Source organism: Periophthalmus magnuspinnatus, chromosome 4, assembly GCF_009829125.3.
Source record: "Periophthalmus magnuspinnatus isolate fPerMag1 chromosome 4, fPerMag1.2.pri, whole genome shotgun sequence".
Taxonomy (NCBI): domain Eukaryota; kingdom Metazoa; phylum Chordata; class Actinopteri; order Gobiiformes; family Gobiidae; genus Periophthalmus; species Periophthalmus magnuspinnatus.
Window position 1 is genome coordinate 5,429,270 of NC_047129.1, and position 19,295 is coordinate 5,448,564.

General features: G+C 42.8%; 1 protein-coding gene across 2 annotated transcripts; it reads left to right on the plus strand.

The window, feature by feature from the left end:
• Positions 1-473: 473 nt before the first annotated feature.
• LOC117394039 (sex comb on midleg-like protein 2) lies at positions 474-15,933 on the plus strand. 2 transcript variants are annotated; one of them, XM_033992056.2, is made up of 15 exons: positions 474-616; positions 1,918-2,015; positions 2,100-2,153; positions 2,277-2,347; positions 2,766-3,000; positions 3,448-3,536; positions 4,218-4,461; positions 4,900-5,177; positions 5,344-5,437; positions 5,762-5,965; positions 11,713-11,874; positions 12,073-12,201; positions 12,479-12,703; positions 12,972-13,123; positions 14,112-15,933. In XM_033992056.2, exons 2-15 carry the CDS (start codon positions 1,994-1,996, stop codon positions 14,235-14,237), a joined length of 2,085 nt encoding a protein of 694 aa, XP_033847947.1. In that variant the 5' UTR covers positions 474-616; positions 1,918-1,993; the 3' UTR covers positions 14,238-15,933. The 2 variants fall into 2 exon arrangements, with proteins under 2 accessions (XP_033847947.1, XP_033847948.1); XM_033992057.2 differs by having other exon boundaries at positions 12,975-13,123.
• Positions 15,934-19,295: the final 3,362 nt, after the last annotated feature.

Below are 19,295 nucleotides of genomic sequence, written 5' to 3' on the forward strand. Positions count from 1 at the left end.
AGCTCCTCACCCTATCCCTATGGGTGCGCCCAGCCACCCTGCGGAGGAAACCCATTCTGGCCGCTACAATCAGAGGATATTGGTAGAGTAATGATGAGTAGACTGTTCAGAATGATAATATTAGAAATGTACTTCCAGTTACTGGTTTTGTAGAGTAATTTATTTTTTCGATCATTTCAGTTTATTTTACTAGATATCACATGCACAGTTCTTGTTTTGTTTTTATATTAACCCCTAACCCTCAATTTCTATCCGCAGCCAGTCAGCGGGAGAAAGAGGAGAAAAATATTACAAAGATCGTAAAAGACGAAGATGGCGCACTCGATTTTCTATTCCCCAAAAACAACAGCCGTAAAACCCAGTTGTCTGATTGGTTGAGGGGAATAAGATAGTCAAAGATTGGCTAATGTTTAAGTAACTAAGAAGCCGATTGGTCAAATAAAATGACTTGCGGACACTTTCCCTCGGAGCTTCTCGTACTCTCCCTCAAAAAACATCTCTGGCGTATATTACATGCGTGTAAGCATTTAGTACATTCGTAGAAAAAATGGCAGCGGGCGATTACAGAAAAGTGTCGAGAGCTCCTTAGCTAATCGTAGCAGAAAACACGGCATACGTAAGTTTATTTCTATTCGATTATTTCATCTTGAACCACTGCTAAATGTCGGCTACGTTTAAGTGTGTTTGATACAATAGCTAGTACCTTCAGAGGGTTAACAACGCTAACATTAGCCAACGTAGTTATTAGCAACAGCAGAGGCTAACAAATCCTGTCAACACTACAGACCTTGTATTATTTGGACTTACAAGTTTAAATTTTAATCTTAAAATAATATCAAATCTATCTTAATGTTCAGTTATACAACGTTTTAGTCAACACGCAAAGTAAATGAAAACAAATACATAATGTACAACATGGTTGGTGTTTTGAATAGTTGGTAAAATAGCATCAGTTTCCCCCAAATCTTTCCTTTAATAAGTAACTAATTCACAAATGTTAATTTAGGTTTGTAAAACACAGTGGTGACAGAATAAGTTAGTCAGGAATTCACCTACTGGAAACGTTGATTTGGTAGTGACTATTTGTTATTCCGACTTGTATCAATGTTTATTATACTTTACATTTGTTCACATTACTGCGACTACTACTCTTACTGAATTAGAACACACCTCCTCAAAATATGTGGCCTAAATATAGATGTTTTAGCCCAGAGCACGACGAGTCTGTCTTATTGCAGAAGAAAAACACCTAGTTAGTTCAGTGGGAGTGTCCATTACTGGAATACCACGCAGTGAGGGGTAACGAGGGTCGCCTATGTAAAATACATTGTGCTTTCTTTTGTAAAGGCTAAACTATTACATTATAAGCCCTGATTAATTAGAGAAAATATAACATTAATATCATTGATATGTTTATATATTTTTTATGTAGTATATACATTTGCATCCATGCCTATCTGTGTGAGTCATTCTCTGTGGGTCTTCACAAAGGTCATTGAGTCAGCTGTTGATGGCAGGACACATGGAGTAGACAAAACACTCTTGTTGTCCACAAAAATATAATTTTGTATTTTACCTGACCTTTTACAAATAAAGATTGTGGCCATTTCCAGGGTTTCATCAATTAAAGTAGAATTTGTGTCATTTTGTAGAAACACTGTGTGTACCGTAATAATTATGGTACTTAAGCGTTTCATAACATTTTCCTAACAAAATTAATTAATTAATCATCAAAGTCTGGCCATCGTGAGATATTTAACATAATAATACATTATTTTTGTGAAGAGCAATATTCAGTTATAATATGTACTATTTTGTCTTTTAAGAGACATGTCATCTTCTTTTGTACACAAACAGCTCTAGCCTTTTGTCAAACCATGTGCTTTGTTTCTCATGTCATTCTTTGTATTATTTTAGGATTAAACTCCTCAAGTACAAAGACCCAGTTAGTCACCATCCTACATCAGATTGTCGTCATTGTTCTCCTGTCATCATGGGCAAGACTCCGCTCAAAGGTAACAGCATTTACAAAGGTTACCCTGAAAAAGACAGGTGCAGAAGTGCTCAGTCTTTCTCTATGTTTGTCTCTGTGCAAATAGTGGATCCAAAAGATGGCAAAAAGGAGAGACCGGGAAAAGCTCTTCCACCAATAGGTAAAATCATTTAGCTTCATTTTCATCATCATTTTAGTCATTTTTAAATGTGCACTGTAAACGTTGCCCATTCAGCTCTTGTGTAAATATTTACTAATACTCACACTTTACTCTTTCCCATAGAAACCTTTAACTGGGATGAGTACCTCAAAGAAACATCATCACTCCCTGCCCCGGCTAGCTGTTTCCGCCAGGTATATGCTTTTGCTTTCTAAAATAGCACGATGACTATACTACACCAATTGCTCAAAACTTTCCAAAATAGACCAACTCTACTATAATCGCTGAGTAATGACTGGTAGTTTGTCTGGTTTGTTGGCCGTTTTTATGATCAATCTGATGACCAAGAAAATCCTGTTCTATATGTTCTATATGTTCAGGCATAAGGATTCCTTCCTGATTTGAAGGATTTGGCAGGACAATGATACTCTGTTGTATATTTTCAAATTAAAATATAATATCTTTTGAATGGGGAAAAGTCCTCACAAAGTCTTCATATCAAGAAGGAAAACTGTGTCTGCAAAACTAACTAAAATGTCACTTGCTAATGTACTTCCAAATAACAGAGAGATAGCTGATAGGCTGCTCAAACACATATCTGTCCCCCCACAGGCCCGAGTGCCCCCATCCAATGACTTTAAGGTCGGCATGAAGCTGGAGGCCCATGATCCTCGCAATGCCACGTCCGTGTGTATCGCCACGGTGATGGGGCTCACGGGGGTGCGGCTGCGGTTGCGGCTGGACGGCAGCGACAACAGCAATGACTTCTGGAGACTCGTGGACTCCTCAGATATTCAGCCTATTGGCTCCTGTGAGAAGAATGGGGACATGCTGCAGCCTCCTCTGGGTAACAAACACATGCATGTACATGTACAATAGATCACCAATGTGTACATTTACAGTAATAATGGCAAATTATTATTATTTACTGATTGCACTTTACTTTACAGGGCACTAATGACATAGTAATATTTTGGGAACAATATGGAAACAGGCCTGCAATGCCTATCCACAGTTATTCCAATTACTATCTTTTCATTCTATCACCATACTATTACTGTGCTGCAAAGTAAAGGACAACTTCTTAAATTTGCAAAATTATGGCAAATGGACTATTTCTGTACTGAATGCTACAGTGTGTACGTCCATTAGACCTATTTATTTGGTAGGAGCAGCTTTTTCCAATCTTTCACAGCCCTAACTTTATCATTAGCATTATTATTATAGCAGGCACAATTAATTGCATTAATGGATAATATTGAGTTTTTAATTGATCCATTCCTTGCCTCTGCAGGATTTCGTATGAATGCTTCCTCCTGGCCAATGTTTCTCCTGAGGACTTTAAATGGAGCAGAGATGGCGCCAATAGCAGCCTTCAAAAAGGTAATGAGGAGGGATGAGCCAGACAGTTATGATAAAGTCATAAGATTACCTTTTCAGACAGCATGTGAATTATAACATATTTAAAGCCACAATATGTCACTTTTTAGCCAAAAAAATGCATGCAAAAAGCATGTTTTGTTTTTAATGCACTGAAAAACATACCTCCTTACTGTAGCTTGCCCCTCTATAAACCTGACTCTGATTTGGCCTGGAGGAGGGCCTCGTCCTGCTTGTTTCCATGAAAATGTTGATCTGTAATATTCCACAGTATGCTATGAAACTAATTTCCATGAAGAATGTTCCAAAGTATAGTTTTAACTTTCTACTTCCCTGCTACCTTGCAGAGAATGTGCCACCTCCACATTGTTACAAACCAGCACCTTTTAATAAGATGTGTGTTATAGTACAGTACTTTTGATTTATTTATTTTTTTAACTAATTATTGACAAGCCATCCCCTGTTCAGGACTTGAACACAGGTCACTTTGTTGTTTTTAAACAAAAAGTGTGTTTTTGTGGACCACAGTGTAGTTTAGCTTTTATGAAAACTGCAATACCGGTAGTTCAATTACTGGAGAAGGCCTACTTCATATTTTTTATATTTATTGTGCTTCTTGCCATTGTGCTAAAACATCTTATTTAGATTTTTTGTGATGGGTTTGTAATTTTCTTGGACATCTAGGAGCCTCTGAGACCTCCTCAGAACAGTTTTAAACCAGGCATGAAGCTGGAGGCAGTAGACAAGAAGAACCCATACCTGATCTGTCCTGCCACAATTGGGGAGGTGAGAGGTGATGAGGTCTTCATCATGTTTGACGGCTGGAGGGGCGCCTTCGATTACTGGTGCAAGTATGACTCCCGGGACATCTTCCCAGTGGGCTGGTGTGCACTCACCAAACACAACTTGCAGCCACCGGGCAACAGTGGTAAGCTTCTACCTGTAGCTCTAGGGGTTGCAAAAGTTTATCTGCATACTAAATACTCTCGATTCAATCACTTTTTAGTGATTTGTTCAGTATGATGATGTTTATTAGATAACCATGGTAACACAAGTTACAGTAAAATGTGTTTATTCTGACCTTGAAATAATGTTATAATCTACCTAAAGGAGTTGCTGGAGGTAGTTCTAGTTGCAATAACTGTAATTAACAGCAATTATTAGTTTTTAATATTTCCGAGTTTAATATAAAGATTTCTGGATTGTGGTGGTAAGGAACAGGAAATAAAACTTTACAACTAAATCTTTAAATCACGGCTTTGGCTTCTCAGGGCAATTTGAAAAGACAAATATAGTTTAAATCAAGGAGATAGAGGACAATAAGCATCTTAAATCTATAGTAAAGTCTGTCATTTCTCTGTTCCAGTCACTCTCCCCAAAAGCATGCCCATCTTCAGCTGCTCCTCGCCCTCCAAACCCAGCAGACGCTCACTGCAGCCCCCCTACAGACTGCCTACACCCCTGCCCCAGTTACCTGTGAGGAAGGGGGTCCGGGGCCGGCGTCCGAAGAGTGAGACTATCGCCCTGCTCAAGGCTGTGGCTGAGGCAGCAGCGGCCAATCCGAATGGTGCGGCAGTATCAGAGACCACACGAGTAATAGAACCAAGACTTCATAAGAAACGAGGGCCCAAGCCTGGAAGCAAGGTACTGTTGAAAAATTAGTGGAACTGGAATACACAAAAGGGAATATGCTATGGTAGAAGTTTGAAAACTTTGGTTTTCAGGGTAGACTGAGGCACTATCACATCCATTGCAAATTATTCCAGAAATTATGTGAACTAACACAGTGTCTGTAAACGTTGTTGCCCAGAGAAAGCCCAAGATCTTCCACAGAGCTCTTGACCTGCCCAGTATCCCAGTCCCACAGGAGAGTCCTGCCAGCCTCAACTCCGTGGTATCAACAGGTAACTACCCTCATAAAAATGCTATGTGAAACAGTATGCAAATACTGTATTACTAGGTAAATTATATATCTTTGTAGGTTACATGTACCATTGGTAATAATATAAGAGAGGCTGTGTTTTAGCAAAGATTGGTTCATTATGATAATAGATTTTGTCTGTTTAAAGATGACTAATTTCCAGTAAAGCATAGTCCTAGCAAATTTCTGGACAGAAAGTGCTATAGCTTTAACCTTAGTTTTTAGAACTTCTTGAGACATTACTTGAGCTCAAATACCTCAGTGCCGGTCTGTTACATTGACCCTGTCACATGTCCTCTGTCTGCAGTGTGTGTGTATGTGAACAAACATGGGAACTGTGGACCACACCTGGACAGGAAGCAGATGCAGCGCCTCCCGGACCACTTCGGCCCCGGCCCTGTCAATTCAGTCCTGCAGCAGGTGGTTCAGTCTTGCATCGACTGTGCATACCAGCCCAAGGTCCTGCTCAGCGCTCTGCACACCCACTCTGGAGGGGGAGAGGTAGTCCGAGGTATGCATGCTCAGACTCATACAGAGCAATGATGGGGTATTCCCCATAAAAATTTTGTGCAATAGGGAGTTTATATCATTTAGTTTTTTTAAAGTATAAAACGGCTGTGGGTCTCAAAATGCCCAGCTTTTCACAAATGGCTGTGTGCACAACGGTAGCCAGCTAATTCCAATCAGAGGGACAGTCAGCTTGACCATTTCTGGCATAATGTAATGTCTATGAGGTTTTTGCCAAGTCTCGCTATAAGTATTTAAAATGTTAATAACATCCACCCGCAGCTCCCGCTCCACTGCCTGATGGTCAAGCTGACTGTTCCTCTGATTGGAACTATTTGTCTACCGTTGTGCACGGAACCTATTGGATCCAAAAGACAAGCTGAGACATAATTTAAAGTAAATTAATTACCGTAAATTTCGGATTATAAGCCGCTACTTTTTTTCCACGCTTTGAACCCTGTGGCCTATACAGCAGTGCGGCTTATTTATGGAATTTTACTGGATAACGGCCACCGAGGGGCGCTCTCTAGCTGTAAATGTAAAAGTGAGACAGACGTGGGGAAAGATTCTGCTCTGAAGAATTCACTAGTTTTGATTTTGAACGATCATTTTGCGCATCATGAAATGGATATGATGCAGTTTTTAAGATAAAGAAGGAAATAGAGCAGGGGTCGGCAACCTGTAACACACAAAGAGCCATTTGGACCCACTTTCCACGTAAAATAAAACACTGGGAGCCACAAATACTTTTTGACATCTAAAATGAAGATAACACTGTGTATAATAATAATACTGTAACGGAATAATGTAGGTTTTATTTTCACGGACAAGCCTTCTACACGTGGCAGATAAATATGGCAAAAATAACTTAAGTGCATAAAAAAATACAACTCACCAAACCGCTGCATCAGTGTGAGCTCTGCGCTGATTATGTGATTATGTCTACTCTGCTCCACAGTTTCTTTAAAAAAAAAAAACAACAAAAAAAAACTCTAAAAGCGTATCGTTTAATCCCAGGTGCTTATTCTCCATGTGCCAAAGCAGTTTTGAAGGTTTCATTGCCTCATTTGCTTTTCCCGCATGTTACGCAGTGCGGACTCTGCGCGTGAGAGTCACCTGTAGCGACAAACCCAGATTTTAAGTAGGCATTGTCTGTTAAATTTATCTTTCTTTTTCTTGGAGGTCATAGTCTCCTCTTCTGGCTCCTCAGTTGTCCTTTTCCCCTTTGTTAAAAGCTCTCCAAAGACTTTTGTTTTGGCTCATTTCACTCGCTTGTGGCTCTACTTTTGGGCGACGTGTCTGATGTGTTATACGTGAAACGTCATCGCGGAGACAAGAGCAGATAATAAACTTGCTACTACATCAAATAGATTTCTGTGGCGATTTCCAGCAGGATTTTCATGATACATCTACGGACGAGCTTATTAGTGTGTCATTAGGGACGGGCGAAAGTTGCTCCTGACCCCTGTGTGCACAGCGTCTGAACCCCTCCCCGAACCGCCACCTTAACGTGGTGGAGGGGTTTGAGCACCCGAATGATCCTGGGAGCTATGTTGTCGGGGGCTTCATGCCCCTGGTAGGGTCACCCATGGCAAACAGGTCCTCGGAGACGGGTCTGACTAAGAGCGGTTCAGAAGCCCATCATGAATAGAGAAACAACGAGGCCAGTTACGTCGCTCGGACTGGCGTTACCGGGGCCCCACCCTGGAGCCAGGCCTGGGGTGGGTGCTCGGCAGCGAGCGCCTGGTGGCCGGGCCTTTCCCCACGGGGCCCGGTCGGGCCCAGCCCGAAGAAACGACGTGGGGCCGTCCTCCCGTGGACCCACCACCTGCGGGAGGAGCCATGAGGGGCGGGTGCGGAGAGATCCGGGCGGCAGTCGAAGGCGGGGACCTCGACGACCGGATCTCCGGACATGGAGACTAGCTCTGGGGACATGGAATGTCACCTCGCTGGGGGGGAAGGAGCCTGAGCTTGTGCGGGAGGTTGAGCGTTACCGGCTAGATATAGTCGGCCTCACCTCCACGCACAGCTTGGGCTCTGGAACCCAACTTCTTGAGAGGGGTTGGACTCTCCATTTCTCTGGCGTTGCCCGCGGGGAGCGGCGGCGAGCTGGTGTGGGCTTGCTCATTGCCCCACAGCTCAGCCGCTGCGTGTTGGGGTTCACTCCGGTGAACGAGAGGGTCGCGTCCCTGCGCCTTCGGGTCGGGGACAGGTCTCTCACTGTTGTGTCGGCCTACGGGCCAAACAGCAGTGCAGAGTACCCGGCCTTCTTGGAGTCCCTGGGAGGGGTACTAGACAGTGCACCAACCGGGGACTCCGTTGTTCTCCTGGGGGACTTCAACGCCCATGTGGGTAACGACAGTGACACTTGGAGGGGCGTGATTGGGAGGAACGGCCTCACCAATCTGAACCCGAGCGGTGTTTTGTTATTGGACTTCTGTGCTAGTCACAGCTTGTCCATAACAAACACCATGTTCGAGCACAAGGGTGTCCATCGGTGCACATGGCACCAGGACACTCTAGGTCGGAGGTCGATGATCGACTTTGTTGTCGTGTCATCTGAGCTCCGACCACGTGTCTTGGACACTCGGGTGAAGAGAGGGGCTGAGCTGTCAACTGATCACCACCTGGTGGTGAGTTGGATCCGCTGGCGGAGGAGGAAGCCGGACAGACCTGGCAGGCCCAAGCGCATTGTGAGGGTCTGCTGGGAACGTCTGGCGGAGCCCTCTGTCAGGGGGGTCTTCAACTCCCACCTCCGGGAGAGCTTCTCCCTGATCCCGGGGGAGGTTGGAGACATGGACTCCGAGTGGACCATGTTCTCCACCTCTATTGTCGATGCGGCTGCTCGTAGCTGTGGTCGTAAGGTCTGTGGTGCTTGTCGCGGCAGCAATCCCCGAACCCGGTGGTGGACACCGGAAGTAAGGGATGCCGTCAAGCTGAAGAAGGAGTCCTATCGAGCCTTGTTGGCTCGTGGGACTCCTGAGGCAGCTGATGAGTACCGGCGGGCCAAGCGTGCCGCGGCTCGGGCAGTCACAGAGGCAAAAACTCGGGGTTGGGAGGAGTTCGGGGAGGCCATGGAGGAGGACTATCGGACGGCCTCAAAGAGATTCTGGCAAACCGTCCAACGCCTCAGGAGGGGAAAGCAGTGCTTCACCAACACTGTTTACAGTGCGGGTGGAGAGCTGCTGACTTCGACTGGGGATGTTGTCGGGCGGTGGAAGGAATACTTTGAGGATCTCCTCAATCCCACTGTCACGTCTTCCGAGGAGGAAGCAGAAACTGGGGACCCAGAGGCGGACTCGTCCATCACCCTTGCTGAAGTCACTGAGGTGGTTGGCAAGCTCCTCGGTGGCAAGGCTCCGGGGGTGGACGAGATCCGTCCTGAGTACCTCAAGTCTCTGGATGTTGTGGGACTGTCTTGGCTGACACGTCTCTGCAACATCGCGTGGCGGTCGGGGACGGTACCTGTGGGATGGCAGACCGGGGTGGTGGTCCCTCTGTATAAGAAGGGGGACCGGAGGGTGTGTTCCAATTACAGGGGAATCACACTCCTCAGCCTTCCCGGTAAGGTCTATTCCAGGGTACTGGAGAGGAGAATCCGACCGATAGTCGAACCTCGGATTCAGGCGGAGCAGTGTGGTTTTCGTCCTGGTCGTGGAACACTGGACCAGCTCTATACTCTCCATCGGGTCCTCGAGGGCTCATGGGAGTATGCCCAACCAGTCCACATGTGTTTTGTGGATCTGGAGAAGGCATTCGACCGTGTCCCTCGTGGTGTCCTTTGGGGGGTGCTCTGGGAGTATGGGGTCCGGGGCTCTTTGCTAAGGGCTGTCCGGTCCCTGTATGACCGGAGCAGGAGCTGTGTTCGCATTGCCGGCAGTAAGTCAGACCTGTTCCCAGTGCATGTTGGACTCCGCCAGGGCTGCCCTTTGTCACCGGTTCTGTTCATTATATTTATGGACAGAATTTCTAGGCGCAGCCAGGGGCCGGAGGGGGCCTGGTTTGGGAACCACAGGATTTCATCTCTGCTGTTTGCAGATGATGTTGTCCTGATGGCTTCTTCGAGCCAGGACCTGCAGCAGGCACTGGGGCGGTTTGCAGCCGAGTGTGAAGCGGCTGGGATGAGAATCAGCTCCTCCAAATCCGAGGCCATGGTTCTCGACCGGAAAAAGGTGGTTTGCTCTCTCCGGGTGCGTGGTGAGTCTCTGCCCCAAGTGGAGGAGTTCAAGTATCTCGGGGTCTTGTTCACGAGTGAGGGAAGGATGGAGCGGGAGATTGACAGGCGGATCGGTGCAGCGTCTGCAGTGATGCGGTCGCTGTATCGGTCCGTTGTGGTAAAGAAGGAGCTGAGCCGGAAGGCGAAACTCTCGATTTACTGGTCAATCTACGTTCCTACCCTCACCTATGGTCATGAGCTTTGGGTAATGACCGAAAGGACAAGATCGCGGATACAAGCGGCTGAAATGGGCTTCCTCCGCAGAGTGGCCGGGCGCACCCTTAGGGATAGGGTGAGGAGCTCGGTCACACGGGAGGAGCTCGGAGTAGAGACGCTGCTCCTACACGTTGAGAGGAACCAGCTGAGGCATCTGCTCAGGATGCCTCCTGGACGCCTCCCTAGGGAGGTGTTCTGGGCATGTCCCACCGGGAGGAGGCCCCGGGGAAGACCCAGGACACGCTGGAGGGACTATGTCTCTCGGCTGGCCTGGGAACGCCTTGGGGTCCCACCGGAGGAGCTGGAGGACGTGTCCGGGGTGAGGGAAGTCTGGGAGTCCCTGCTTAGACTGCTGCCCCCGCGACCCGGCCCCGGATAAGCGGAAGAAAATGGATGGATGGATTTCCAGCATGATTTTCATGATACATCTACTTACGAGCTTATTAGTGTGTCATTAGGGACGGGCGAAAGTTGCTCCTGACCCCTGTGTGCACAGCGTCTGAAAATCAGGGCTCTTTACGCAGGACTGTGAGCTGTGTCAGTGTCTGTGTCTGTGAGACGTGAGCGGTGTTTGTTTTGAACGTTGTTCCGCGAGTGTGACGCTTATTTTGAGCAACGAAAAATAAGAAAATATAATTTTATTTTAAGATCATAATAATCTTCCAATTTAAACTACAACAAAAAAGAGCTAACACAAATAAAATACACTTCAATTAAATACTTAAAATTTATTTTCCCAAGCCACGCAGAGCCGCAGTATAAGGCTGAAAGAGGCGCATACGGCTCCGGAGCCGCGGGTTGCCGACCCCTGAAATAGAGCCACTGCACGTAAGCTCGGCATCAATGAATCCAACTTGGACAATGTAAAAAGACGCCAAAAGTTTTCAGAGGAAATAAAAGCAGATTTTCCGTGTTGGTGCAGCTTTATTTTCTAAACCTGCAGGTGTGTTCATCCCGTGTTGATGTCGTGTTGGTGCCAATTTTCAGGCACAGTTTTTAAAAAAGCGCGTCGGTGCACCGTCTTTCTGTGTAAATATCTCATGTTACGATATGAAAACCTGCGGCTTATATTCAGGTGCGGCTTATATATGTACAAAAATGATTTTCTCTTCAAATTTAGTTGGTGCGGCTTATATTCAGGTGCGCTCTGTAGTCAATAATGTAATAATTTGATGTCACAACTTATTTTTTTTCTTATGAATGATTTTTAATTAAAGCTGCACATGAGTATTATGTATGGCTTAATTTTGTTCTGCTCCAGAAAAGTCTTATCATTTCCCTGGGAATGTTTCCCTGAGTAAACGCAGTTGTCCTTGCAGTGCGCACAGATGGGGGGGTACGAGTGGTCAAACTGCCCTCTGCCTCTAGTGCGTCCTTCGTCCTGCGCTTCTTGGAGACCATGTGTCGGCACCTGCAGTGTGACAGTCTGTTCAGTAGCCAGCCCTTCAGCCACTACTCCTCCTACGAAAGGACCAAGTCAGGTAGGCATCTGCACTCAAGGCTTCAGGGTTTACTACAGACTAATATTAGAATATTTAAAGAACTTCAAGTCTGTTTAAAGTGGATTGATCACATAGATTCTTGAAGTGTTTAAATGTTATCAAACTTGATGTCTGTACTTTGGAATACTCGTGTGAGAGATTTTGCTAATACTACATTTGCTGTTGTTTGTTTTCCAGTGAAAGAGGAGGCCCTGGATCTGCCCTCTTTGAGCCGAGGGACCAAAAGGAGCCTGTCCGGAGTGTCTCCTCCATACGCTGCTCCTCTGTCACCCAAACACCTCCGAACTGAAGCCCACCCCTCAGAAGGTACTTCTTCAATGGACCATAAACATATATTAGACTGGGCTGTAAACAGTTTCATCAATACAATATCATCCTTCTTACTTTTACTGTTAATAACCAACTTATTATTGGACTGGAAAAATAATTTATAATAGATGGACAGCTAAGAGAATAATATAATCATACATTGTATTGTCAAGCAAGCTATATGATGTCTGTATGGATGGCATATTACAGTGAAAATAATGGTAGATTTCCATATTTCTGAAAACACTGAATTATTCATATTTGGTTTTGTCAGCTGAGACTCTGCCACATGAGGAGAATGGCCTGATGAAAGAGCAGCGCTACATGGACTCTGCCTCCAACTCCATGACCCCTCGACCCCACAGCGTCCGGAGTCCCTCTGACTATCACTCCCAGCCAGGTGCCCCCTACCGTCACCACGGCGCCACAACACCCATGAGGCGCCTCTCCTCCAACTCCACAGACCACAGCTCCACACTGCCCCACAGGAGAGTCGAAGGTACTGCAACAGTACCATTTATATAATTTTAGCTTGTAGCAAGAAGGTCTCATCTTCGTTGTCTTGTTATCATTTTGCAACTCAAAAAATAACAAAATCATGCCAACAGAGCACAAAAATAGAAAATGCTGGACCTATATATTAAAGGGTGAAAACTGAACTCATAAAGGTGCTATTTCAAAGTCTAGATCAATAGGTTAAATCTTAGCTATACAATACAGTTCATTCTTTTTCTTCACTGTATCTAACTTGTTGTATTGCTCGACAGCAGCAAGCTCTACGACCGGACCCGATGCTTCAGAGCGGGAGGGTGTGCCCAGTAAAAACCCCTCGTCCTGGACCATTGAGGAGGTGATGCAGTTTGTGAGGGACGCTGACCCCATGGCTTTAGCTCCACATGCCGAACTTTTCAGAAAACATGTAAGTATTATGTCAGTTTTTACTCCTGAGCCTGATGCTGTTTATGTAGCTAGATCTGAATAACTAAACAACGCAACTACTGAGCAACCACTATTAAAATTACAAGTAAACCGCAAAATCATCAGGTTTCTTTCTGATGATGGTCCCTCTGATCACTCACATCCAATTTTGCAGTTTGTATTTCATTTACATAATCATAAAGGTCCAGAATAGGGTGAGGAGCTCGGTCACACAGGAGGAGCTTGGAGTAGAGCCGCTGCTCCTACACGTCGAGAGGAACCAGTTGAGGTAGCTCGGGCATCTGCTTAGGATGCCTCCTGGACGCCTCCCTAGGGAGGTGTTCTGGGCATGTCCCACCGGGAGGAGGCCCCGGGGAAGACCCAGGACACGCTGGAGGTACTATGTCTCTCGGCTGGCCTGGTAACGCCTTGGGGTCCCACCGGAGGAGCTGGAGGACGTGTCTGGAGTGAGGGAAGTCTGGGAGTCCCTGCTTAGACTGCTGCCCCTGCGACCCGGCCCCGGATAAGCGGAAGAAAATGGATGGTTGGATGGATGGATAAAGGTCCAGAAATCAGATTTTGATGTGCATGTAAAAATAGCCTGTGTCAAATGCAAAGGAACCAAGAAATACGCCTAGAGGAAGGACTGTCAAATTGTCAAATTGATACTATAACACACTATCTCTCTGTCTTTTCTGTCTTTCTGTCTCTCTCTCTCTCTCCCCCAGTGTGCATGTATATATATATATATATATATATATATATATATATATATATATATATATATATATATATATATATATATATATATATATATATATATATATATATATATATATTGTATCAACATTATATTATTGATCAACTTTTAGTAATGCAGAAGGGTGGAAATTGTTGTCATTGTTGCCATTACTCATTTAGTGCATATAATGGAATAAGCCAGTGATGATTTTAGTATTTTCTTCTTTGTAACTCTTCTTGTTCCACAGGAGATCGACGGCAGGGCTCTTATGCTGTTGAGGAGTGACATGATCATGAAGTACATGGGGCTGAAGCTGGGGCCTGCTCTCAAACTGTGCCACCACATTGAGAGGCTCAAACAGGGCAAACTGTGATGGCCAAACAGGATGTCCTATCAGCTGTAGACCTCTGAGCAATAACTCCTCCCCCTGCGCTCCAGTGCAAGGACAGTGACCCCGGCCTACAGACAGGGGACGCTACATGTTATTCTAGAGCAAACTTCTCAATACATGTTACGACTTCCAGAGTGGACACGTTACCTCACCCTCTGTCAGTTTTCCGAGTCTAAAGAGACACAGTGAACTTGATGAAATCCCAAAGGAAAAATAAGCCCGTAGTGTTTACATTGCAAGACACATGAGCACACGTGGACACACAGCTGAAACTTTCTGATCCTACTTTTGGATCCCCAAAGATGGAGAATGTTTCTTCTTATTTGAGGTGTATTGTTGAATTTCCAGTTGATAAGGAAGGGTTGTTCTGCAAACATGTTTTATTGTTAAAGCTCTTCAAGAGGATTTTAATCTACTTCCACATTCTTTTAAATCAACTACTCAAGTATTGGTACATTTGATGTGTGTCAATGATTGTTTTTTCACACACTAAGACAACCTAATACACCAGTCTGGCATAACAGAATACCGGTAGTCATTATATTATTAAAAGTGGGGTATATGAGGCAACAAGATCTCATAGTGCATGTGTTAGAAGTATGAAACGGCCAAGTGGGGATAATGGGATTAAGTGCAAGTTTGCAGTGGTCAGTAAAAGTAGACCAAGGAAGTAAAGAACAGTAGTGAACCAACAATAAGTGATTCATATGAGGTTGGCCAGTAATAGAGAGCGACTAAAGCTCAAATTACTAAAGAAGTTCTGAAAGTAAAGTCAAAATACATGCTGTAGTTTCATGTGGGGCTAATACATATATATAGAATGCTAATGTTATGCCTGATTGGTGTATTTATACTTTAGAAAGTATTAATACACTTGTTTACCTGAAGAATTGATGACTCACTCTGAACTAGACACTAGTTTCTCCCTTTACATTCAGTGGTCATCAGAGACATTGAGTTTGTTCCACCACTGTCCTAAATGTGCTTTTGCATGCGGGACAAGAATGGTATTATTTTTGTGTCTTAGCAAGCCCTAAGTTGCCTCCTATTATTTTTCATGCAGTTTCTATCAAATTGTTCTTACACCTGACTGAGAACAGGCTTAGAAATGTCATTTCAATGTAAAGTCAAAGGAAATCTGACAAGGGCTTTATCCTTTGTTTGATGCGATGTTTCCTATATTTGTCATAACCATTTTGTTAGTTTTTGACCGTTGCAATCACTGTTAGCAGAGATGTATACAGTTTTATGGGTTTAACTATGAATTTCAGCAACCGAATGTACATTTTGTAGAAACTTTAATATTTTAAGTAAATAATATACTTATGTTAGTTATGTGAGGGAGGAGGATTTTGGGAGTTGTTGAAGAGTGGGCAATTTGTGCATAAAAAAACGTAATGCAACGCTTTTAGTTCCAATATTGAGTAATAGATCTTGCCTTGCTTTACCAACAACATTTCTCAGGATTATGTGATCTTTGTAGTACTTTTGTAGCATACTGTTTGTACTTACACATACTCTTCCTGTTACCCCCTTAAGTACTTTGTGCCATATACTATTTATGAGGAACATCTGATAGTTGGATTCCTGCATCCTCTTAAAATACTTGAAATTACCATATGTCTTGCAAAGTCACTTGTCCATAATGTCACAACTGATAAATAATGTGGTAATAATGGTATTGTCTGATTTCTGTGTAGATAGCATGCTATTATCTATTCAACTGTCTTCCAAACTGTTCACTGCAAGCATCACCTTAGAAATCAATATTCAAACTATTATCCAAAAAACAAATTGAAATTAAGTCTAAACCTCAATTCTACAAATTAATTTAATTGTTGAGCCATTATGAAGAGGAGGATAACAAAAGTATTGCTTTATATTAGTGAAATATGACTACGGTATATGATTTGATGATGTCTTGTGCAAACTATGAGAGGTAAAGATGGAGTTGACTTACTTTGGTGAGTTCATCAAGGAAATTTTTTAGTCCAAAATAAGCTAACACATTGACTGAATTGCTTAATGTGTCAAGCTTAATGCAATACAGAATAAACAAACACATTTTTTTTCACACATAAGTTAATCACAGTGCTTGCTTAGCATTCACCATGTAGCGTCATTTCATTTTCTATCATCGATTTCTTGAGATGTTTTTTAAAAGCAAGATGATTATGTATTAACATAATTTCTTGAGGCAGCTTATTGTAAGAAATGGCTCTGTGTACAGATTTTTTTTCTCAGTACATTAGTTCTTGGTTTACGCAGGAAAGATTGCGTCTTGTGTTACACCCATGTTTGTTACAGGTGGGCTGTAGCAGTGAGAACAGGCTCAGAGGTCTATGTGTCAAACATACTTTATGCAAGGACAGAACCAAACTACATACCAGTCTCTTTCACTTTTGTCCATGACAGTATTTGATGCATTAACATTAGTTGTAAAAGGTCAGTCAGTGAGAGCTAGTCTTGAAGCTTGATTCTGAGCTGTCTTTGTTGGCATCATTAGACCACACACTAGGACAATAGTCTAGATGAGATAAAACAAGAGAGTGTATTACTCAGGTTTTCTCACTTCAGTTGGCATGAAATGTTCTGTTCTTCTATGCTATTAACCTGATCCAAGCTAGAAGAAGACACATTTATAGCTGTATTACTGTATATCACCCATTCCTGTGTTAGTGCATATGGCATATCATTCACAAAGATACTGTAAAGCAAAGGGCTGAGGCAGCTGCCCATGAGTGTTACAGTGTTTGAAAGAGAACAACATATTGTAAAGGCAACACATTGTTTTCTGTTCGACAAATAACTGCTCATGAAGTGTGTAACTGCAATCAACAATATGAAAGGCTATGCTGAAATCAAGAAATAAGGCTCCTACCAATTGTTTGCTATCAATCTGAACTAACCATTAATCAGTAAGAGCTGCACTGCTTTACTGGTTGAGCAACCCTCCTTATATGCATGTTGGACATCAAAGAAGAGTTTACAGAAAAACAGTTCTAAACCTGTTTGCACACCACACCCTCACCCAGTTTACTCAGGACAGGTAAGATGCTTATAGGTATACTATTTTGCCCAGTGGTTGTGGTTGTTGAGATTTTTTTGCCAAAGGGACTACTTTTGATATCTTCCACAAGTCTGGGTCCATTCTTCAAAACATGAATTGAAAATGTGACATAAAGGCCTGGCAATTCATTTATCTGTGATCTGTAGCAGTCCTGTTTATCACAGTTTAGCATTTCTCCATTTTCAATATGTTTGACATTAAAATATTATCCCCCTGTTTTCTAATTATTATTGTTGACAGCTCACCACTCACTGGGGGCACCTCGTTTGTGATTGCACTCACTTTCTCCTGATAATAGTTGTTGAAATAATTTGCGATTTCAAAAGTCTTTGTAATGAAGGTCCCATCCAACTCAATGAAAGATGACACTTTACTCCAACCCATGAGTTCATTTATTGATTTCCATACTTGTTTACTGTTTTTACCACATTGCCTAAATTTAGTTTGATAATATTGTTTTCTCTTTTGCCTGTTCATGGGACTGGCAGTCTCCAGGATTACATGAGATTACAGCAGTCTTTCAGTTGATCTCTCATCTTCATATTTTGCTTCAGTTCAGTGTCCAACCACAGGGACCTGGCTGATGTCTCAGAGAGTTCCCTGATTGGGACGTGTTGATCACAAATTACTGTAAATAAATTACAAAAGGTGGTAAATGCTTGCCCAGCATTCGTGTTCTATAACACAGCATCCCACTGTACTTTTTCCACATCACTAGTAAAATGGTCTTCAGAAATAGATTTACCGGTATATATTATCTTGTAAATAACTTGTGATTCTGCTTTTGTAACTTGGTTTTAAAATCTAACGAAATGTTGTGATCACTGAAGCTGCTGAAATTACATTTGAACATGTTTGAACACAGTTTGTATAAATCTGATCATTACAAGCAGATGCAGTTTGTCCATCTTTGTTGGTCCTAGTTCTGGTAGATAAATGTATTACCTGAACTAGGATGCATACATCAAGGATATCTATTACACAGTGTTTTTTTCATAGCACAATTATTAAAGAGCCAGTTAATGTTCACATATGAAAGAATAAACACTTCATGGTTACTATCAGTGGCTTTATGGATCATTGTACACACAAGTATTCTGTATTTGAGCTTGGTAGTCAGTAACATCAACATGTCAGTATGAGTTTATGACATGGAAGATGCAGTTGAAGGCACAGTGCTTCTGTACCAGACACGGTCCTTTCTTATTTCTGAATATTATTTTGAATATAAAATGCAGTTTTCCACCATATTTGTTTTTGTCAAGTATGAATATTATTATTATTAAGTATTATTAAGTATTACATCCTTCTATTGCCAATGGGGTATTTTCTACAGGTTCATGTAAGTGTCTGTCCGTAAAGACTAATATTTGAATATTTGTCTCCAATGGAGGACATGAGACAGTAACTTGGCTGCAGGTCTGAAACAGGAAGGAGCTTCTCAATCCTGGAAAGCTCAGTGTCACTGGAAAATGTGTAAACAACTGAAAAAGTACGATACACACAAACACATATCCTCATGTCTTAAAGGGACAGTCCAGTATTTAAGAGGATCTGTGATATGCTTGATTTTGTTTAGGCAAAACTAGACAAAGTCAGCGTTGTTATGTTATGCCTCTTAAATAACAGAGATGCCAAATACATTTTGAAATCTATTATTGCATTATCAACATCAATTGCTTGATTTTGTAAAAAAAAAAAAAAAAAAAGATATTTTCTTGCATTTTATAAGGCTGGTAAATATGCAACTATTACAGAGGAAATACCCTCTGTTGCAGTGTTCATACACATATAAGAAACCTTTACTTTTACTGTTTTTTAAGTGATAACATTTATACTAGCTTTTGTCGAGGCTATCCGTTACTCTACTGACCCCATTTTTATGCTGAAACCCTAAAGATACGTGAACAAATTGAATAAAAGTAAAAAATTTAACGTTATTACAATGTTTAGACTTCAGATTATATGCA